This window comes from Acanthochromis polyacanthus, chromosome 2, assembly GCF_021347895.1.
Source record: "Acanthochromis polyacanthus isolate Apoly-LR-REF ecotype Palm Island chromosome 2, KAUST_Apoly_ChrSc, whole genome shotgun sequence".
NCBI lineage: Eukaryota > Metazoa > Chordata > Actinopteri > Pomacentridae > Acanthochromis > Acanthochromis polyacanthus.
Window position 1 is genome coordinate 3,407,812 of NC_067114.1, and position 22,381 is coordinate 3,430,192.

Sequence of the window (22,381 nt, forward strand, 5' to 3'; positions counted from 1 at the left end):
AGCGTAATTTTTCCTTCACAGATCTTTAAAAACAGCATTTCAGATAAGAATCCACATCAAAATATAACTGATCACATTCTCCCTTTAGATTAGAATACTCAAATGATGATTATTAAGATAAATCAGAGCATGATGTAGCAGGTAGCAGGTAGGAACAAAAACACATCCCACTGGGGAAAAAGCTTTCCAACCAGCCCTCTGTAAGTTTGGAAACAGATTGACTACACCTGATTCATGGAGCAGTGATCCTGGAGTAACACCATTTTATTTTTTTCTGTCAGGTCTGACGGCAGTAGGCGGTCTGGTGCTGATGGGTGGAGGCCTCACACCCTCCACCCTCCCAGAGAGTCTCGCTCTGGCTGCTGCCTTCGTTTCCTCCATCAACATCGCCGGTCTGACATTAAACATAACCATAGAGAAGATTACTCATTGCTGGCTCAACCAATTTCTAACTGTCCATTTCTTATTTCTGGTGGTTTCAGGAGGTTTTCTGATCACTCAGAGGATGCTGGACATGTTCAAACGTCCCACTGACCCTCCTGAGTATAACTATCTGTATGCACTGCCCGGAGCTGCGTTTGTTGGAGGTTATGGAGCCTCTGTGGCTGCAGGATACAGCATTGAGCAGGTGAAAGGACAAACTGATCGTGTTTCCTCTTTAAAATTACATAAATGAAATGATTTGTCAGCTGAAGTGATGCTTAATACGAGCCTCTAGTGAATTCATAGTTGGTTTTAAATGTGCTGACAACTGCTTGTATAACTACCCTTTAAGCATGGTTGATTTTACACAAAATGCAAAGAATTTTTTAGATTTTTTATATAATTATAGACTATGAAATGTCAGAGTACTCAAATATTTCCAAGGTGGCATCTATATCTTTTGTTTTTGTGCCTCCAATAATTCAAGTATTCACATTTGAGCAAAACTGGATTACAAAATACTTCATTTTTTTCAGTGATAATCAAAATTCCATAGCTTTTCACTGCATTTTTTGGAGATGGATCATTCAACTAATCGCTTTGGCTTGAATGACCATTTTATTTCACTGTAAAGGTCCCATATTATACTTCTTTTTAATAAGTTAAGTCACACATATTTCACATTTCAGCTCAAAATACTGCACTGATTGTTAATTCTATAATGCTTTTAATTCCCCTAGTTTTAGCAGCTTTAAATCCAGCTGAGCTGCTGCCATCACACACCTTTATCTGTGTGTCAGTGTGTATCATTCTATGTAGTATGCCAAGAAAAGACTTGGTGTGTCCCAATAGTGCGCCAAAAACAGACCCATGTCCGACTACATCCAGTCAGATTTTGTAGGATGCCGGTCAACATTCTGACCCACAATCCTCTGTGCCATTCTGTCGTGATTTCAGACGACCGCTCATTTTGCAACCAAATCATTTACTGCTGTCCTTGATTACTTACAGTCAGTATTGGTCGTGTAAAGAAACACTGATCCTTGACGTCAGAGTTCATGAGGCTGCAAACTGGTATTAAAGGAGGAATGGGACACTATAATGACGGCACACGATGCCTGGAAACGCATCGCCAATAAAACATTCAATTTGTACTCATTAGCTATTCAGTTTGTCACCAGTCAGCTGATGACTCCCTGATTATGACATTACCGTGTTTATGCATCTGAGCAAACTGTGAAAAGTCAGGAAGGACATTAATACGTGTAAATCCTCTGCGGATGTTTGACTGAAAATACAAACAACTCTACAAACATGCGGTATGTAACCGTAACCAGCGGGCAGCCAGATGCTGTCGCCGACACATAAACTTCCTACAAGATTTCTTCTCCGCTCCAGCAGGACAAGAACATTTTGTCACCAATTTTCTGGCAAAATAAATCCCTATATCGGTTATCTGCCTTTCTTGATTTCCAATAATCAGCACTGGTATCGACACTGGAAAACCCATATCAGTCGCTCCCTATTCAAAACCAATAATAAATGGATTTTGCACATTATGGCACCTTTTTAACTTAGTGTGTTCCTTCCTGCTCACTCTGCTGTGACTCTGACGTGTGTTTTCCCCTCAGATGATGTACCTGGGCTCAGGCATGTGCTGCGTCGGGGCGCTGGCCGGTCTTTCTGCCCAGGGCACCAGTCGCCTGGGGAACGCCCTGGGCATGATGGGAGTAGCTGGAGGCATCGCTGCCACCCTCGGGGCCCTCAAACCCTCCCCGGAGCTGCTGTCTCAGATGTCTCTGGCCATGGCCACCGGAGGAACCCTGGGTAGGTAGACCCCTGCTTGTAGACGACCCACAACTCTAACACACATGGTGCAGTGATCAGACTTGGATTTCTGCGCTGCAAAACGCATCCTCTGTCTCTGATTATGGTTCACTGCAGCCTGATTCTGCTGTGCTTTATTGTCTCGTGACCAGCGAGGCACCTCTGGGTTGAAAAAGAAACAAAATTAATAAAGTTGGGGTGTGGTTCTTCTTCTTCTTTTTTTTTTTTCTAGTCCAGCAGTTTGTTTAGAAAACTACCAGACCACCATGAATGAATTACTGCTTATTAACTTTGCATGCGGCTCCTCGGGTCTTTGAAGAGAGTGAAGTTTTTGCTAATTCATAACAGAGCATCGATCATCCTGTCTGGACACAGAGATGAGTGGATTCCGTCATCATGTGTGAATGTTGTACATGCTAATAGTAATTTAAGAAGCAGGATGATAAATTATGCTGCAATCGTCACACACGCGGGCAGACGACCACGAGGGTTTAGTCGGTGTTAAATTAGTGTCCGTATGCTTTTGAGGAAACACAATTAAATGCTTAGAACTCATTTGTTTGTCTTTGAAGATCAGGCCCCATAAATGAAAACAGACGTCAGCCGTTTAACCCTTTAACCCAGCTGTGTCAAACCCTTTTATTTCAGGTTCCACATTCAGCCCAGTTTGATTTTAAGTGGGCCACACCAGTAAAATCAGAGCAAACTAATCCAAGTCTTTCCTTTGTTTTAGTGCAAAAAAGTACGTTCTGAAAAGTTTCACATGTAATGAATACTCTTTTTGCAAAACATTATGCAAAACCTGAAATGTCGAGCCACAAAGCGGCAACAAAATGGACAAAAAAAAGACACAATACGACAAAAAACAATGAATAGAGTGAAGCACAAACATTTTCTGCTATTCATTGTTTTTTGTCTCATTTTTGTCGTATTGTGTCGGCAAGACAAAAAATGAGACAAGCGGGACAAAATGTAAACACAAAACAATGAAAACAAGAAACAGAATGGAAAAAACATGAGACAGACAAGACAAAATATAAGAAAAGTTAGACACAAAATGATAAAAAAATGAGACGACAAAAGAAAGACGCAAAGAAGTTACAAAGTTATAAAAAATGACAAAAGAATAAAATGACAAAAAATAGACAAACTCAAGTGAGACCAAAAGACACACAAAAAGCAAATAAAACAAAACACAAAATGACAATTGAGAAAAAGTAAACACAAAATGATGAAAACAAGAAACGGAACGAAAAAACATGAGACAAACGACAAAATATAAGAAAAGTTAGATACAAAATGATTTTAAAAAAATGAGACGGCAAGAGAAAAAGACCCAAAGAAGTTACAAAGCTACAAAAAAATGACAAAAGAATAAAATGACACAAAAAAATAGACAAACACAAGTGAGACCAAAAAATACAAATGGCACAAAGACACACAAAAAGCGAATAAAACAAAACACAAAATACTGAAACAAAATGACAAAACCATGAGACAAACAACAAAAATGACAAAGTAACAAAAATTAGACAAAATATTACAAAAATGAGACACAAAACGACACAAGAACAATCTAGTATTTTACTTTATGATCAAAACAACTTATCACGGTCTGGATGTTACTTTAAATTTATAGTTTTACTAATTTACAATCTGCAGTTTATGTCTTCTGAATTTTCTACACTCTGAGGGCCGGATTGGACCCTCTGGAGGACCACTTTTGGCCCGTGGGCTGCATGTTTGACACCCCTCTTTGTTCATTCAGGTTTTACCGCTTAAATTCTTTTTCCAGTGCATGAGAAGTTTGGTTCTGGTGTTCATCTCAGCCAAACATAATTACTCACTGAAATCTGTCTTTTTTTTATCTGTACTGCAGGTCTGACCATTGCCAAGCGCATTGAAATCTCGGACTTGCCGCAGCTCGTGGCAGCTTTCCACAGCCTGGTGGGGCTGGCGGCCGTCCTCACCTGCGTGGCAGAGTTCATGATCGAGTACCCTCACCTGGAAACTCACCCGGCTGCAGGCGTGCTCAAGACGGTGGCTTACCTGGGCACCTACATCGGAGGCGTCACCTTCAGTGGGTCTCTGGTGGCCTACGGCAAGCTGCAAGGTGAAACATCCTAGCGTCTACCGTACAAGTGCATGCAGATATCGTGCATGTGAGATGTTTGGAGTCAGACTGCCTTTTCAGGTCTGATCGGGGTTCCTCTTTAGACACAGACGCTCTAATATCTGTATAAGCACGACGAGCTTTCCGTCCTCTGGCTCTGATTGTCCCTTTCATCTAGTTAAAGCCAAAGATCCTCTGATAAATCCAGACCTGGACTAGAGGGCTTCGTGTGCATGTGTCGGCATTCTCTAATTTGCGTAGCAGTGAGACTGATCAAGAGGAGCACATGAGAAGCTTTCTGGTAATTTGTTCTGAGCAGAGCAGGGCAGCGGCTGCATGGCTGTGGTCGGCGGAGGGCTGCTGGCTGATTTGTGGATGAGACAGACTCTCAGACAGCTGATTAGAGGCCGAGTCTGAGAGCAGAAAGGCAGTCAACACTGATTAAGAGAAAAGTGTGCTGGCATGTTTTATCTGCCAGTTATCCCAGGAAGAGAGTGACGGTAATTTGCGGCTTCTCTGAAAATGTGTTTTTCAAATATGTTGTGGGTTGTAGGGATCCTGAACTCTGCCCCGCTGCTGCTGCCTGGAAGACACATGCTGAACGCCAGCCTGATGGCAGCGTCCATGGGAGGAATGGTGCCCTTCATGCTCAGCACCAGCTATGGCACTGGCATGGGCTGTCTGCTGGGAGTGTCTGGACTTTCCACTGTTATGGTGAGTTTTGAAGCTGCAGGCAGGTGGGGGAGAAAAAATAAAATGGAAAAAGGTCGGGAGTTTCTACTTCAGTAAAAATGTCTGTTTTTGTTTTGTCTTGGAATATACCGCGACATCAGCATGGAATAAAACAGTCTTTCTGGCTCAGAGTGGGCCTTTGGAGGTGAACTATGGTTGTTATTAGGCATGACTGGTGAGTTTAGCTTATTTTACAGAAATTTAGACTTTCTCCTTTAACCCTCGTGTCGTCCTGTGGGTCAAAATTGACCCGTTTTAAAGTTTGAAAATGTGAAACTTCTGATGTCCACATTTTTGGGAAATCTTTGAACAGGTTTTGGTGGGAAAAAGAAATGTAAAAAATGTTTCTTAAGAACATTCACATAAAAATATTTTTGTGAAGAAAATATTAGAAGTTTTACTGATATATATCTAATCACTTTAGATATTTTTAGGATTTGTCTGGAAGATTTTTACAAATTTTTTGAAAATATTTACAAGAATTTTCTTGCCAAATTTTATTTATTTTTTTAAATAAAACTTTTAAGGGAAACTTTTAAGGAATTATTGGAATTTTCTTCTGGAAGATTTTGCAAATTTTCAGAAATTTGAGGATTTTTTTGCTGAATTTTAAATTTTTTTCAGACAAGGAAACAATATTTTTAAGTGCGCATAAATTAAAACAACAGGAGGGTTGATTTCTGACCATTTGATAAACAACAATGTCTACTACACTTGAGTCAATTAAACCCAAATTAGCAAATAAGGTTTAAAAAGGTAAATTTTACTACGCTTAACCCTCTGAACCCCAGTGCAGTTTCATTTGTCGTTGCAGTATAAAATCCTGCACCTCTGTAGAAAAAGCACAACCATGTCTAGAAGTCTTTTGTGAGCAATAACAAAGTTAAAATGCAATAACTGTAAAAAATTAAAGTTGAATTTCTTCCATTATTTTACAACAATTAAGAAATCCCCTGAATAAACGTGTTCCACATTTTCCCAAGTGCCCACAGGTGTTATCAATCCAAAATAAACTTGTGACTCCACGTACTATAGATATTTTCCTACGTGCATTTTTAATTTATCGATCTGCTCCGTGTAATAACTTGTATTTCAGCTGATTTCCCCCCATCACCGTTCATTGAAGCTGAATCATTGGATTCTTGGTTGTGCCGGGAAGTGCAGATTTCTTTTTTCAGAATGTGGTTAGTAGAGCCGGGTTCTGCTCGAGGTTTCTTCCCTGTTAAAAGGGTGTTTTTCCTTGCCACTGTCGCCTTTGGGCTTGCTCTGGGGGTCAGGCATTTGGGTTCTGTAAAGCATCTTGAGACGAGTTGACTGTAATTGACGCTATATAAATAAAATTGAATTGAATTGAATTGAATTGGAATGTGGTTTGGTTCATTTTTGGCAAATTTTTGAATGAGACATGCAGAATAGCGTGACGTTGAGGAATTTAAACTTTGATTTGGATCCATTTTTCCAACTGAGCAGCACATCGTGGATGAGTAGTTCAAGAGCCGTCAGAAAGTGGAAAATCTGACTTTTTTCTTTCTTTTACAGTTAGTTGCTGTGATAAATGTGTCATTTGACAATTTATTTTGGAGATAAGATGCCTTTTAAACCCACTGGTGAGTTTTGGGGTTAAGAGGATTCATTTTTAACACTTTGGTCAGTTTCTTTTTGGGGCTCGCTAAAATCTCGTCAGCGGTCCTTAAAATCTCTTGAATGCAGGAATAATCCTGAACATGATAAACAAAGTCTTTATATCAGATGGCAAACGTTTCAAAACTCTTTCCTGTTATCGATTTAGGAAGAAATCCACTAAAAATAGTTATTTAAGTTGCTTTTAACCTGACTGACCTGTTTTTTTTTTTCTCCCAGGGTGTAACGCTGACGGCAGCCATCGGGGGCGCTGACATGCCCGTTGTCATCACAGTGTTGAACAGCTACTCAGGATGGGCTCTCTGTGCCGAAGGCTTCTTACTAGACAACAACCTCATGACGATTGTGGGCGCTCTGATTGGCTCCTCTGGTGCTATTCTGTCTTACATCATGTGTGTGGTGAGTAGATGCACGTTTCCAGCCGTGTGGGAACTAAATCGCTCATGACAGTTAACTGAGTTTTTGTCTCCGTCCCTTCTAAGGCCATGAACCGCTCCCTGCCCAACGTGATCCTGGGTGGGTACGGCACCACCTCCACAGCTGGCGGGAAGCCCATGGAGATCGTTGGGACTCACACCGAGGTCAATGTGGACCAGACCATTGACATCATCAAAGAAGCTAACAACATCATCATCACTCCAGGTACACACTGAACACACAACACAAGAGAGGCACCTGTAGAAGTTAGACGGAGCTTCCGCATCTGACAAGTGAAGTAAAAATACTTTAAACCTGCAATCTTTCTAACAGCCAGCAGGGGGCGACTTCTCTGGTTGCAAAATTAAGTCTGATCATATCAGCAAATGACCCGACTTCTCACTTAATCTACTACCTCAGTTAACATTTTCTTAATGAGTTAATGATCTCAATATCTAATTTAAAGCCTCTTCAATACAGCAAAGTGTCAATTTTCTAAACTACGATCCTTTTTTTAGAAGAAAATGGATGATAAAGTCTGAGATGGCAACTACCAAGTGGCAAACTAAAGGGTTCAAAACGGTCCAAAAAGTGACGGGTGACCTCATGGTGGCTGTGTTCATCATTTATATACGATTAGAGGTTAAAGGAGACTAATGAAGCTTCAAAAAGAGCTGTAGAGCAAACTACAAAGGTCTGATTGTGTTAATTTTTATCTTAAGTTGTTGCATTTTCAGAGAGAAAATGTGTTGATTTTGCACAGTTTCCTCTTGAGCCACAAAACTTTCAGACAACTTTTCTTATCATATACAGAAGTAGCTATTTAAAGAGACACATATACAGATTTTATGAGCAAAATCAGTGTTCAGCATTCCATTTAAATGTTCAGGTAAGCCCAGGTAGCCATTAATGCATCAGAGGAACACCAGGGAGGCATTTCAAGTTCCTCTCTGGTTACTGATTGAATCTTTAGAAAAAAAAAAGTATACCGTAGATGCATCTGTACTTTTTGAAAATGCTCCTCACTTGTGGACTTCTTTCCTTTGCACCGTTTTGTGTCACTAGCAAAACGATCAAGCAAAAATAAAATCGATATTAGCCAAAAATGAAACTTCCTGCATCAAAATGAAGGAGTGACTCTTACTCTTTTACCTGCTACTTTAAAATGTGGAGATGTATGAAGTCCCCACTTCTATTTCCATTCACTTCTCTCTCATTGCTGCAGCTCAAGCACACCAGCTCACTTCAGACTCTGCTCAAATACCATAAAATTACTCACTGTTACCCAATGGCAGGTTGTAACATTGGAGTAATTCAGTCAGACATGTCAGAAGTGGAAACTATAGTATAGTAAATAAATGGAATCTGCATGTCAATTTTACTGGTTGCTCAGATTTGTTACATACGAAACCCCGAAAGTCTGAATCCATGTTTGCTAGTCTATTAAGGTAGAAATGCTCTACCGTGACCACTTATTTTTCCAGTATATAAAAAAACCTTCAAATGGACATATTAACAATGTGACTAACTAGATTTTTTTTTCACCAGAGGGGTCTTTAAACACAGTCCAGGAAGTATAATTAACATTTTGAACAGTTCAAAACGATTCCACAGTTGGATATAAGAATAGACAAAGTTGGTTTATTCATTGCTATTGCAGCATTTTAAATGTTCTAAAGGCTAATTTTCTACAGACATTTAAGCCCATGCACACGTGTTTCGTAGCAGAGAGCGTAGATACTCCTGAAAAGTCTGGAGCCTTTGGGTGAGACAAGCGTAGAAAGAAGTTTGGGCCGACATAAGAGACCGAGGTGAAGCACAACATCACCATCAGTCTCTCATGACGGCGTGAATCCTGCTCTGTGCTCCAGCTGCAGCTTTTCAAACTGTCTCCATCGATAACGTCACCCGTCTCTCATCTGATTAAATTCACCTGAGCCTGATTGCGCTGCCAAAACGTGGATCCAAAAAGCAAAAGATCAGGACTGATGGTTGATTAATTGAACTCGGAATGCCTCGTGAACCACAAGAGGGAGTAGTTTCCTTACAAATGATCCTTCAGGCACCTGGTCGCCGAGCCTAAAAGACTGGAGGGGGTTTGTATTTGTGTGAGATAATGCCCACATCTTGATTTACTAACCAGAAAAAGGCAGGCTTGTCTGACGGCTGAGTAGTTGTTGAGTGGCCTGAGCGAGAGGAACCACTCGGAATGCCTTGGATGCTGGGACTGCTGTTGTTTTCCAGTGGCTCCGAACCAACGCAAGGACAGCTGTGTGGTCCAACATGCTGCTCTGATTAGAGAAACAGTGAAAAGTCATAAGCACTGTCGAGTCCAGACTCAGGACTTCTCCATTGTGCTGTGAGCAACAAAGCACGGCGGTGAGGAAACAGAAGGCTCCGGTTGTCTGGGGAATTAGAAGATACGGGTTACAAGTGACTGAAGAAAGAAAGAAAAGCCCTCTAGATTAGGGGCGATGCTGAACTCTACGAGGTGCCTGACCACCAGGGTTAAATGGGGGTTATACAGACGCAGGGAAAACAGTTCTTTGCACGCAGGGGACCCGAATGCACGCCACACTTACAAGTTTCCCTCAGAAAAATGTCTCTTGGACCACTGAACTGTTGTGATTTAATACAGCGAGGAGACTTGTGGTGGACGAGGACAAAAGAACAAGAACGACTCTAGAGGAATAACCGGGTTTATTGTTGTCCTGCTGGATTGTTGTGCTTTTATTTTAGAATGAACAATGGTTGTCAACGGTGCATCATTTCCAATAGGGATATAAACAAAAGCACAAATCCAGAATATAAAATGCTGTAGGACAGAGGCGTCAAACTCATTTTAGTTCAGGTTCCACATTCAGCCCAGTGTGATCTCCAGTGATCCAGACCAGTAAAATCACAGCATAATAACTGATAAATAGCCACAACTCCACATTTTTACTTTGTTTTGGTGCAAAAATGTACGTTCTGAAAAAGTTCACATTAAAGGAATTCTCTTTTTACAAAACATCATGAGCAACCCAAAGTTTCTTTAAAAACAAGTTCAATTTCAACAACATTCAGCCTCAGTTTATCATTTACGCATTATATTTTACAGTTCAGTGTCTACAAAGGAATGAAACATTTAGTCACAGCTATCTGGAACTGAACAACTTAGTATTTTATTTTATGATCAAAATGACAGTATTCAGACAAAAAAACAACAACAACATGACAAAAAAGTTTCAAAAATGAGACACAAAATGACAAAAGCAAGAAAATTAGACAAATGACACGAACCAAAATGAGAGACAACAAAGCTTGACACAAAACGAGACAAAATTACACAAACGAAACAAAAAATGACAAAAAAAATAGACAAACACAAGCGAGACAAAATGACACAAACGATACACAAAACAAGAGGCAAACGACAAAAGTCAGACACAAAAACAAAAGCAAGAGAAAATATGACAAAAATGAGACACAAAATGACAAAAATGGGACACTAAATGACAAAAGCGTGGGGAAAAAATGAGACAAATGACATGGAGACAAAAAAATTAGACAAAGTTACAGTGACAAAAATGGGCAAACGAGACAAACGAAAAAAATAGACAAACACAAGCGAGACAAAAATACAAAACAACAAAAACATGAAAAACGACAAAAGTCAGACAAAGAAAACAACAAAATATTACAAAAATGAGACACAAAATGACAAAAGAACAATCTGGTATTTTACTTTATGATCAAAACAACTTGTCATGGTCTGGAAATTATTTTAAATTTATAATTTTACTAATTTACAATCTGCAGGTAATGTCTTCTCTGTAATTTTTACAAAGTCGTCCCACTGGCAAAATTGGACTCTCTGGAGGACCGCATTTGGGCCGCGGGCCGCATGTTTGACACCCCGGCTGTAGGATAACAGAAGGGGATTGCTAAATCTGGAGATCAATGGTGCAGTAATTCATAAGACTGATGTATGTTTTTGTGTTTAGGTTGGGGTCTGTGTGCAGCCAAAGCCCAGTACCCGATTGCAGACATGGTGAAGATGCTGACTGAACAGGGAAAGGCTGTCAGGTAAGAAGTTCAAAAGGTCTGCTTCCACTGCTGCACTTTACAAGCAATCTGAAGTTCGTTAGAAAGAGACAGGTTTCTTTTTTTACTGCTGGAACCATCGATGAGGGAGCAGCGTGAGTTTAATGATTCTTTTCCATCCATCTCCGACAGGTTCGGTATCCACCCAGTGGCTGGTCGTATGCCCGGCCAGCTGAACGTCCTCCTGGCCGAGGCCGGCGTTCCCTATGATGTGGTCCTGGAGATGGATGAGATCAACGAAGACTTCCCAGGCAAAACCCTTTTAAGATGAATTCTATGGGGAACTGTTGTGTTTACTGCTCCACAGTTGTCATTTTCTCAGGAAAAACGGTGACTAGATGATCGGCCGTGTGTCGTAAATGCGTCCACCTTTTGACGTGCACTTGGAGCGGCCACATGTTGTGTCTGGATGTTTAATCGTGTTGTGTTATTAGGACAACAGTTGTTTTCTTAGCAACCTGGCATGCCGTCCGAGACACATGGTTGTGTTTATTACGCACGGAGATTAGTGTGACGCAGGGCTTTGTGTGCTCGTCTGTCTTGTGTATAATAGTGTAAATGTTTGTGACCCACAGAGACGGACTTGACGTTGGTTATCGGAGCCAATGACACGGTGAACTCTGCGGCACAAGAAGATCCCAACTCTATAATTGCTGGCATGCCCGTCTTGGAGGTGTGGAAGTCCAAGCAGGTCAGTTTATCTTAACCTACTGAACTCCAAAACCCCAAAATGTCAGGCTTCAAAGACACGTCGTCACAGTTCCACCGTTTGTCAGAGACTGTGAAAGGGGAAAGAATATCAGATGGTTCTCGAGCTAATCATCTCTGATAGGCTGAAACTTTCCCAAATAAGCTTTAAAATTTTGATGTCCTATAAAAATCATTTTATTCTATAAAACAACAAACATTGCTCTTGTTGCTGCAACCTTGAAGCCATAGAACTGAGCTGCAACAAAATCGGTTGAACTGCAGACTGTGTTTACACAATGCAGAGGAAACACATTAATTAGTAAAATATATACAGTTTGTAGAGTCACCATTTTTATCCAGTATTTATAACATTATTGGGCTCTTGGAAAATATGGAATCACAGGAGTGCCATAATAAAAGATAAATCTGTTTAAAAAAAGGAAATAAATGTGTAAATATAAATAAACGATAAATCTATTTTTTAAAACAAGGAAATTGATGTGTAAATATAAAGAAAAATAAATAAAAATAAATCTGTTAAAATACGTAAATGTGTAAATGCAGAGGAATAAATAAAGAAATAAATGTGTAAATATAAAGAGGAATAAATAAAAGAATAATAAGTGTTAAAAAATATGGAAATAAATGTGTAAATACAAAGACAAATAAATAGAAAAAATAAAAAAAATCTGTTAAAATAAAGAAAATGTGTGACTATAAAGAATAAAAATAAATAAATGAATACAAAACATCTGGAAATATAAAGGTAAGTTTTGACAGCTCATTCTATCTTTTGCAAAGACAAAATTAGATTTTATATTTCATTATTTATTCCTTTACACATTTATTTCCTTTAAAAATAAACACATTTATCTTTTATTATGGCAATCCTGTGATTCCACTGGAAAAATGTTGTACATATTAATGTCAGACACCCCCTTTTTTAAATTATTTTTATGAAAGTACTAATTGGAAAAAAAAATCTACTTTAATTTTTATTTTCCTTTTTTTAAAAATTGTATTCATACTATAACTGTAATACTGCAAAGGCTAAATTTGATTTCCCTGCACTTCTAGTCATGGTTGTGCTGTTTCCATGAAGGTGCAGGACTTTATATTGCAGTCAAAAATGAACCCACAAGTAGCACCCAGAAACTGCTTTAAAAGTGATAAATGAAGCTTAAAATGTGTCGATTAGGACTTGATTTTGACAGTTACGGTACAAAAAGTGATCGTGAACGCCTTTTCTCTCTTAAATTCCACTCCAGGTGATCGTGATGAAGCGTACGTTGGGCGTCGGCTACGCTGCCGTCGACAACCCCATTTTCTACAAACCCAACACCTCCATGCTGCTGGGAGACGCCAAGAAGACCTGCGACAGTCTGCAAGCCAAGATCAGAGAGGCCTTCTACTAGTTACACTTATTATCACTGTGTACAGCACTTCTTAAGTAGACTGACATACGGTATGTGTCCAGCAGTGATTTTAAGGATATGTATATTTTTTGGAGAACAGTTTTATTGGGTTTGTAACAAACGCAGCTCCATCGCCGAGGTGGGGAAGATTCCGAACACGAATTCTTGAAAATAAGGGACATGAATTAGTTAAACACAAATATGTACTGATTTGTAAATAAAATATTTAAACGTATCTAAAGTTTTTCGTTTTTGCACTTCAATTCCGTTTTTTATAGAAAAATCATAGCTTCAACAGAAAATTTCCCCGTAGAAACTGCGCCATATGTGTTCCACTTCTTTCCAGAATATTCTGAATCCTTGAACATTTTGACTTCAAGCTCAAAACTGAAGTTTTTTCTTAATTCTTTGCGTGTTTCTCAGACAGCTTTATTCCATTTTTATGCCATGATCCAGTCTTTGTTGCAACTGCAGATTTTCATTCATTCATGCAACATTTTTAGACTTTTTCTTGTTTTATTGCATATTCTTATACAACTGATATCACAGCATCTTAAAAGAAATAAAAACTCAGCCACAAAATAAAAAAAAAAAAAAAAAAGGACATCATACGTGGGATTACAAATGAATCTCATCCTTCAGTCTCTGATTTCAGCATTTTCCAGCAGAAGTCTTAGCTTTGTTGATAACCGAGTGCAGGTAGGAGTAGAAGAAGAGCAGGTTGTCGTATTCTCCACTGTACTCCTGAGCGAGGCAACTCTCGTGGAAGTCCTTGAGGAAATAATAAATGGCCTCGATGGTAGCTAGGTAGGTGTCCGGTTTGCCCTTCTGACGGCGCCAGAAACATGTTTTTCTCATCTTCAGCTCTACCTGGAGCAAATCTGTGGGAGAACACGTCAGAAAGCACACGAGAACAGCGTGAGATCATGTTCAGCTACTCCTAATGATCACCACGAGTCTTTGAAAAGCTGCACTCTTTCATGATTACCCTGCAGCCTCTCGTCTGTGCTGATCTTGTTGGTCTGGTTCCATGTGCTGTCAATGAAGACCACCTTCTGTAGGGGATGCACCCTTGACTCCGAGCTCTTTGCTTCATCTGGGCTTCCCGACTCCGAGTTCTTCGCGGGACCTTGAACCTCCTCGCTTTTCCGCCTCTTTACGCAGGGTTCATCGGAGGAGTCGTTGCTCCCGTCACGTAAACGCTGCATCATGTGTTGAACCGAAACGGCTCCTGGACCCGGGAACACCAGCACTACCTGGAGAGAGAGCAGAGCGAAACACAATCTGTTTTCCTAACGTATGTTGTTTCTACCGTGCAGTGATTTTTATAAGTTTAGGAAGCCGTGAAACAGAGGTAAACAGTTTGACAGAAGGCAAAGCTGAACACACGAGAGCATTCGGTTTGGTGAAATGGACGGGAAAGCAAGAGGAAAAAATGAGTTTTAAACTGTCAAATACAATAAAGATACGCGCTGTGTAAACTAAAACCACTGGAATTCTGCAAAGTCAAGTGAAATTAGAGAAACTGACTGTATCTGATATGATCAAATTTAAACTTGTCAAGCATCGAATCTGGAAATGCAGCAACTCAAAGTTCTAAATATTTGAAAGACTCCATGTTTTTTCACTACGAAACTGTAAAAAAATCGAAAATTAGCTGCACAAAAGTACATAATGCGTGAATTTAGTGGATATTTACAGCATGAAAACAAGACTAAAACGCAGCTGCTTGCATTCCCACCTGTTCAGACCTGCTTTTAATACAGAATACAAACTTATTTTTATGATGCACCTCTCTTTTAATGTTTGCTGATTTTATACGTAAAGTGTCTTTGAATGTTTTGAAGTGCGCTACACAAATAAAATGCATTATTATTTATAATTAAAATATAAATGAATACAGTGAACATGACGCATTGACAAGAATGATCCTAAAAGGTGAGAGAAAAAATATGAAGACAGCCTAGAGGAGAAACAACTTATCAATCGGGTGATAAAAAGAAAGTAATTGGCAACTACTTGGATAAAATTTTGGGGATTTTAGACAAAATACACTAAATATTCACTCGTTTAATAAATAAATGAGGATTTTCTTTATATAGTGTATTCGTAAATTGAATATCTTTGGATGATACAGGACTTTTGGAGCTGTTGCTTTTGACTTCTAACAGGTAGTTTTTGCTTTTACTTGTCCTTTTTTATTTTTAAAGGTCCAACAATGAATCAGTTCCCTTCATTCTCTGCTTTCTTTGCCCTCATTTCCTTCAGATCTCTCCTATATCTATCCAGCAAAGGTAAAAGAAAAAGCCAAAAAATGAACTTAAAGGTGGAAGATTTAAATGAACTCCGTCATTTGGTGATAAAAACAACTAACCTTGTCCTTTTCATACTCGGGGATACAGGGGTACGTATAAATGGTGACGTCACCGGGTGCTAGAATCTTGGCGTGGATGGCGGTGCTCTTGCCATCTGTCTCGTTGGGATGTTTGATGATGTCTATCTTCACGGGAAGCTGAGCACAACGTGAAATATGTAGTCACATCCAGGAGACGGTTACAGTTAAACCACACCCAAAAAATTCAGAGATCTCACATCGAAGACATAACATCTTCCACCACATTAAGGCACTGCTGTGAGTGTTACTCCACTGCTCTGGTAAAAGAACAATCAAGGCAGCCCTAACCTCCTACTGACCTTTAATGAGGGGATTTCTTGTGGGCTGACACCCACTAATGTGCAGCATGTGTAGCAGAAGAACATCCTTGATCCTCCACATTTAGAGCACTTCAACCTGCCCCTGTGCTGCGCTTCCTCCAGCACCGCATGTGACGCCAATTTTAGACCTTGGAGAGGCTGCTTGGCGAGCTCACGAGCATCCGATGAATCACTGGAGACTGTTGTTTTGTTACGGCAACCAGGATGGAGACGCTGGTCCTGGTCCAGACGACTCATGCTTGCTCTTTAGATGTTGACAGACTCGGAATATGTTGGCTGGACATTCAAAGCTGGGGACGAAACAAATGAGACAAAAATTAACAGACATAAATAATCCAACATTTGCGAAGCTTTAGAATTAGGTGGTGCAATAATGTGGAAAAGCCATTTATTGAGATGGTGGGTATTCCAAAGGTCAGAGGAGGGTTTTTTCAGACAAATTAATGGAACTAAGCTGGCTAAAATTGGGTATATAAAATAATTATAGATAGATAGATAGATAGATAGATAGATAGATAGATACTTTATTGATCCTACAGCGGGGAAATTTTCGATGTTACAGCAGCAAATAGTATAACATTAACACTGCAATGAGACTGTATCAGAAATAGGATTTTAATTTATGATCGAGTCTGAATGCTGTCCTGTTATAAAGTTTCCTATGAATTAAATCACATACAAAATCTAGTTTCATATCACAAACTTTCTGTTACAGGACTCGTCAATCAGTACTTTCCTTTTCAGAAAAGAAGCTGTCTTGTCATTTGACTTTCGCCTAGCCAATACAATTAATCTACATACAGATAAGTGACAATTTAAAGCAAGATTATGAACCCTTGACCCAAAAAGTGAGGGAATCTACTGCCTCTGTTTTGCTGCTGGCCTCAGTTGGGTCCCAGCAAATCAACACAAAGTGATCAGAACCTGTGATGAAACACGTCTATCCTGATGGGAGAGTTCTCTTCCAGGATAGAACCATCATCTCCATGGTTTAAAAGACCTTGAAGATGATGTTAATCATATGGCATTTCCTTCACAGTCACCAGATCGCAAACCAACTAAACACCGAAGTGAGTGTTTGGACCGATTCTCTCCAAGACCATTATCAGAACACCAAATAAGGGAAAATCTTTTGGAAGAATGCTGTTTCATCCTTGCAGGAGAGTTCCAGAGACTTGGAGAATCAATGCCAAAGTGCATCGATGTTGTTCTTATCAAACACTTTATGTTGTTTCTTTCCTCCTTTAATGAATCACCCGTCTGTATGAATAATTCACTGATATGAGGATTGTAAGACTCTTATTTCTTGGAATTTAATTTTAACTTTATTGCTATTTCAAACACACTATATATTTTTGAATTTTTATTCCTATTGGCTTTTCTTGTAGTTTTTTTTATTTGCCAGGAATAAATTCCACCATCATCATCAGTAATACAATTCACTGACCTTATCTGACTGTTCTTTAGAGTGAACTCCTCTCGAAAGTCTTTCTGCTCCTATTCACACTGAGTGATTAATGATCTCTTCTGGCAGCACATTATTCATTCCCAGTGCTAGTATGAAAGCATCAACACTCAGGCTCAAAATACTGTCACATTATGAGCAGAGACACGGCGCCAAACATATCTTAAGTGTTTTTCAAGCATTTTAAGAGAGCAATGCTTCAAAAACAGGATAAATGGCTAATGGTCAAGGCTTGTTGATGTTTGACACTAACTTGAAGTGAACATTAGCATTAGTGACTGGATATAAAGTGAGCTACACCCAGCTGTTTACAATTTAGATAGAGAACAACATGCAGTTAACATATCTCTCTTTGTTTTCCTTTCTAGCTCTGACAGCAGGCTACAAACTCACATCTGCCCCAGCTTTAACACTACCTCATCTCCCAGTGAAGCTAGCTTCTGTTAGCATGTCCTTAGCATGTACGGCTACCAACGTAAGCAGACACAATAATCATAAACACTACTCAAGTTAGCTAACAGAAAACATCCCACCGAGACAGACGGCTGTGTGTTTTCAGCTCAGTTAAATCCACTAGCTCACAATCGTGATACAAACGTGCCTACCAGTGTCTGCTAAATGATGCGCACCAGCGTCTTCTTCTACGCCGGAAGTGCTGCTCCGTTTTCAGTTAGCTGTTGCTAAGCAGCGAACGTGTCGAGGCGGACAGAAGAAGAACTGCACAGAAGAAGGCACTCATACACAAATACTGTTAATTAAATACAAGAAAACTGCCAGCTGTCAGGTAGTATTCATAATTTAAGCAGAGAAGCCCGTGTTAGCCAGTCAAATAAGCATCCACGTTAAAGCTAGCTTGAAATAGTCACTCAAAATAGTTAATGATGGCTCAAACTAACTGGAACTGTTTTCTCAGGACCCTTGTCTATCGCGACAGCGCCACCTACCGAAGTGCTTGGTCGCGAAACTTTCCAACTTCTAGTGTTAAGGTAGGTCTATTCCACCTAAAATACTACTGTGTCTTCAAATTGGTGTAGTTTTAAATCCGTATTTCGCACAAAATATTAGTTTTTGTTAAACTATGTAAAGTTGTGCAGATTAATTTAACCTAAAATACAGATTTCAACCAAGTGTGCGTAGTTTTAGAGATTTTTTCCATTTCAAAGCCTTTTCCAGCTGAAATGCTACTTGTTATCCAAGTACTTTAACTTTTAAAGGTTTATTTCACTCAAATACACAACTTGTGGTTTGAAAGGTTTATTCCACTCAAAACACCACTTTCTGTCCAATTAGATACACACGTGGACAAAATTGTTGGTACCCCTCAGTTAAAGAAGGAAAAACCCACAATTCTCACTGAAATCACTTGAAACTCACAAAAGTAACGATAAATAAAAATTTATTGAAAATTAAATAATCAAAAACAGCCATTACTTTTGAATTGTTGATTAACATAATTATTTAAAAAAACAAACTAATGAAACAGGCCTGGACAAAAATGATGGTACCTCTATAAAAGATTGAAAACTATTTGACCAGAGTGACATGATTAACTCAGGTGTGTCATTTAATTGACATCACAGGTGTTTCCAAACTCATAATCAGTCAGTCTGCCTATTTAAAGGGAGACAAGTAGTCACCCTGCTGTTTGGTGAAAAGGTGTGTACCACACTGAACATGGACAACAGAAAGCGAAGGAGAGAATTGTCCCAGGACATCCGAAAAAAAATGATAGACAAACATCTTAAAGGTAAAGGCTATAAGACCATCTCTAAACAGCTTGAAGTTCCTGTGACAACAGTGGCTCATATTATTCAGAAGTTCAAGACCCACGGGACAGTAGCCAACCTCCCTGGACGTGGCCGCAAGAGGAAAACTGATGACAAATTGAAGAGACGGATCGTTGGAATTGTATCCAAAGAGCCCAGAGCAACCTCCAAAGAAATTAAAGGTGAACTCCAAGGCCAAGGTACATCAGTGTCAGATCGCACCATTCGTCGTTGTTTGAGCCAAAGTGGACTTCATGGGAGACGACCAAGGAGGACACCACTGCTGAAAAAAACTCATAAAAAAGCGAGACTGGAATTTGCAAAAATGCATGTTGACAAGCCACAAAGCTTCTGGGAGAATGTCCTTTGGACAGATGAGACCAAACTGGAGCTTTTTGGTAAGGCACATCAACTCTATGTTGATAGACTCAAAAACCAAGCATACGAAGAAAAGAACACTGTCCCTACGGTGAAGCATGGAGGAGGCTCAGTAATGTTTTGGGGCTGCTTTGCTGCATCTGGCACAGGGTGTCTTGAAAGTGTGCAAGGTACGATGAAATCTGAAGACTATCAAGGCATTCTGGAGAGAAATGTGCTGCCGAGTGTCAGAAAGCTTGGTCTCAGTCGCAGGTCATGGGTCTTCCAACAGGACAACCATCCAAAACACACAGCCAAAAACACCCAAGAATGGCTGAGAGGAAAGCGTTGGACTATTCTAAAGTGGCCTTCTATGAGCCCAGATCTGAATCCCATTGAACATATGTGGAAGGAGCTGAAACATGCCATTTGGAGAAGACACCCATCAAACCTGAGACAACTGGAGCTGTTTGCTCATGAGGAGTGGGCCAAAATACCTGTTGACAGCTGCAGAACGCTCATTGACAAATACAGAAATCGTTTAATTGCAGTGATTGCCTCAAAAGGTTGTGCAACAAAATATTAAGTTATGGGTACCATCATTTTTGTCCAGCCCTATTTCATTAGTTTGTTTTTTTTAATAATTATGTTAATCAACAATTCAAAAGTGATGGCTGATTTTGATTATTTAATTTTCAATAAATTTTTATTTATTGTTACTTGTGTGAGTTTCAAGTGATTTCAGTGAGAATTGTGGGTTTTTCCTTCTTTAACTGAGGGGTACCAACAATTTTGTCCACGTGTGTGTATAGGTATAAACGTCCATTCCACCTGAAATGCTACTTTTTGGTCAAGTATATGAAGTTTTAAAGGTTTATTCCACCTAAAATACTGCTCTGCAATTTAACTTGGTTGCCAGGAGTGCACAAGGACAACTCTGATGGAACAACATGAAACAATAAAAAGCAGCAGCACGCCTCCAATTTGAAAACTTTTAAGTGTGTCACTTCTGCAGTTCTTGTTATTCATGAATCAGTATGTCTACATTATTTTATGATGAAAATGTTCGTATTTGTTTAAAAGAAACCAGAAAAGTGTACTATGAAGTAACTTTGACATAGCCAGCTTTAGGTCTCTGTCCCTTAATGAAGGAGGCATTAAATCAGATTAGTATTTGGTCAAATTAAAGTGAAAATATTTTATTGATTGCATATTCTCTGTGATAGACACAAGTAGACTAACTGCTCTTCTAGTCTGTGTTATATTAGCTGCAATAATGGCAGTGTAACTTACAGTGTGGTCCCGCTCCATCATTTTAGAGTATGTACAGTAATGGTAAAATCATGTTAATGAGTGGAGTTTACAAATAGCTATGTTGCTTTGCAATATTGGTTTGTCAAATTTGATGATACCAGGCTTTTAAGGTTTATTCAAAGATAACCAAATGTTGATATTTGAAAAAAAATCTATTATTTTCCATTTAAACCTTTAAGACCTACCATTGTTCAGACTGCCAAAACCTATTCTTCCATTTTTACATACTGTAGTACAATTCTTTGGAGTATGTTTTTTTTCCCTTTACGTTTGCTTTACTTTACAATAAATTGCTTAAAAGTGCACGAAAACTAAAACGATGAAAATCGTTTTTGTTTTTTCACATATATTTCAAAATGTAGAAATAGCTGTATTCCTCAAATTTGTAAATTTAAAGAAGTTGCGCAACATCCCATGGTCTCGTTTATAAAGGTTTTTGTTATGTGCACGTTATTGTGTGTTTTTACAAGCCCATCACTGCAAAGAAAAAGCGCTCTGGGACCTGGTGAATGTGTGAAATGTTAGAGTAACTCCTCAGACTTATATGCTAAAAGAATGATGGATCTATCTTATCTGGTTTCAAATCTACCGCCAATCAAAAATGAATATGCAGTCATAGCGCCGGCGCTACGCTGGGCTCTATCGGGTTAGCAGGTGTTAAAATGAGCTAGTTTTGCCTATTTTTTTGCGATGTACTTTGTGCATTCTAACATCCCACAGGTCTGAATTTAGATTTTGCTGCAGGCTGAATCCAGAACTCTGTACTGCCATCCTGGTCTCTGCTTTTTTTAGTTATTCAAATATTATTAATGAAAATGAATACCGATGCCACATAAAATGGTAATTAAGTCAAATTATAATGATTTGCTTTCATGCTACTGCAGTGAATATTCCTGGAATGCTCTACAAACTGGTGCTTTTAAATGAGGAAGCATTCACAAAATGTAAGTTTCACAGCAATATGGACAAAGGATTACTTCAGGGAAAACTAATGCAGATTAATGTTTTTACTTGAGTTTTCCCTGAAAAATTATTATTTCAGGGAGACGAGAGTAAAATATTAACATGCATTTGTCTTTTTCAGCACCAGATGTGCTTGGTATGACGTGAAACAGATCGTTTTATGTCAGATTTCAAAGATACCTGAGCTGTCACACTTTTTATGAAACAGACAATTGCATGCAGACTTCCATGGCAAACAGATGTGTATGGAGTGAGAACGTTCATTGTCTGCTATATTAGATTCCAAACAATAAGAAATCTGTCAAATGTGTACTGCATTGCCAGGCTGGTTTGAGAATCGTGGCAGGAAAGCATGATTTATAAATATTAGTCATATTCACACAAGGCCTACCTTACCCTGCATATTAGAAACAGCTTGATGTTCTGTAGAAGGGAGTTTTTTTTAACCTGTAGGCTC

The 22,381-nt window shown here is 39.2% G+C and overlaps 2 protein-coding genes across 7 annotated transcripts in view; one reads left to right on the forward strand and one right to left on the reverse strand.

Moving 5' to 3' along the window:
* Positions 1 to 13,579, forward strand: part of LOC110957260 (NAD(P) transhydrogenase, mitochondrial-like) — a 26,128-nt gene extending 12,549 nt beyond the window's left edge. For all 3 annotated transcript variants that reach the window (XM_051939469.1, XM_022203183.2, XM_022203182.2), the window contains 11 exons: positions 282 to 392; positions 483 to 628; positions 2,055 to 2,250; positions 4,130 to 4,363; positions 4,917 to 5,077; positions 6,956 to 7,135; positions 7,219 to 7,378; positions 11,140 to 11,221; positions 11,372 to 11,490; positions 11,815 to 11,930; positions 13,198 to 13,579. In XM_051939469.1, coding sequence (XP_051795429.1) covers positions 282 to 392; positions 483 to 628; positions 2,055 to 2,250; positions 4,130 to 4,363; positions 4,917 to 5,077; positions 6,956 to 7,135; positions 7,219 to 7,378; positions 11,140 to 11,221; positions 11,372 to 11,490; positions 11,815 to 11,930; positions 13,198 to 13,344 — 1,652 coding nt within the window. In that variant the 3' untranslated portion in view covers positions 13,345 to 13,579. The remainder of the gene's footprint in view (positions 1 to 281; positions 393 to 482; positions 629 to 2,054; positions 2,251 to 4,129; positions 4,364 to 4,916; positions 5,078 to 6,955; positions 7,136 to 7,218; positions 7,379 to 11,139; positions 11,222 to 11,371; positions 11,491 to 11,814; positions 11,931 to 13,197) is intronic.
* Positions 13,580 to 13,757: 178 nt separating this feature from the next.
* On the reverse strand, positions 13,758 to 18,241 carry dtwd1 (DTW domain containing 1). 4 transcript variants are annotated; one of them, XM_051939478.1, is made up of 6 exons: positions 18,130 to 18,180; positions 17,507 to 17,613; positions 16,039 to 16,349; positions 15,719 to 15,856; positions 14,333 to 14,600; positions 13,758 to 14,225 (listed from the first exon to the last, which is right to left on the reverse strand). In XM_051939478.1, the coding sequence occupies exons 3-6, from the start codon at positions 16,294 to 16,296 to the stop codon at positions 13,996 to 13,998; spliced, it is 894 nt and encodes a 297-aa protein (XP_051795438.1). In that variant the 5' UTR covers positions 16,297 to 16,349; positions 17,507 to 17,613; positions 18,130 to 18,180; the 3' UTR covers positions 13,758 to 13,995. The 4 variants fall into 4 exon arrangements, with proteins under 4 accessions (XP_051795438.1, XP_051795448.1, XP_051795442.1 ...); XM_051939488.1 differs by lacking the exon at positions 18,130 to 18,180 and adding an exon at positions 18,058 to 18,076; XM_051939482.1 differs by lacking the exon at positions 17,507 to 17,613 and having other exon boundaries at positions 18,130 to 18,241.
* Positions 18,242 to 22,381: the final 4,140 nt, after the last annotated feature.

Coding starts and splice junctions, on each gene's coding strand:
- dtwd1 (XM_051939482.1), bottom strand. CDS start 16,296: ATGAGTCGTCTGGACCAGGACCAGCGTCTCCATCCTGGTTGCCGTAAC. Junction 14,601..15,718: donor CCGAGTATGAAAAGGACAAG/GTTAGTTGTTTT, acceptor CTCTCTCTCCAG/GTAGTGCTGGTGTTCCCGGG. Junction 14,226..14,332: donor CACAGACGAGAGGCTGCAGG/GTAATCATGAAA, acceptor GTTCTCCCACAG/ATTTGCTCCAGGTAGAGCTG.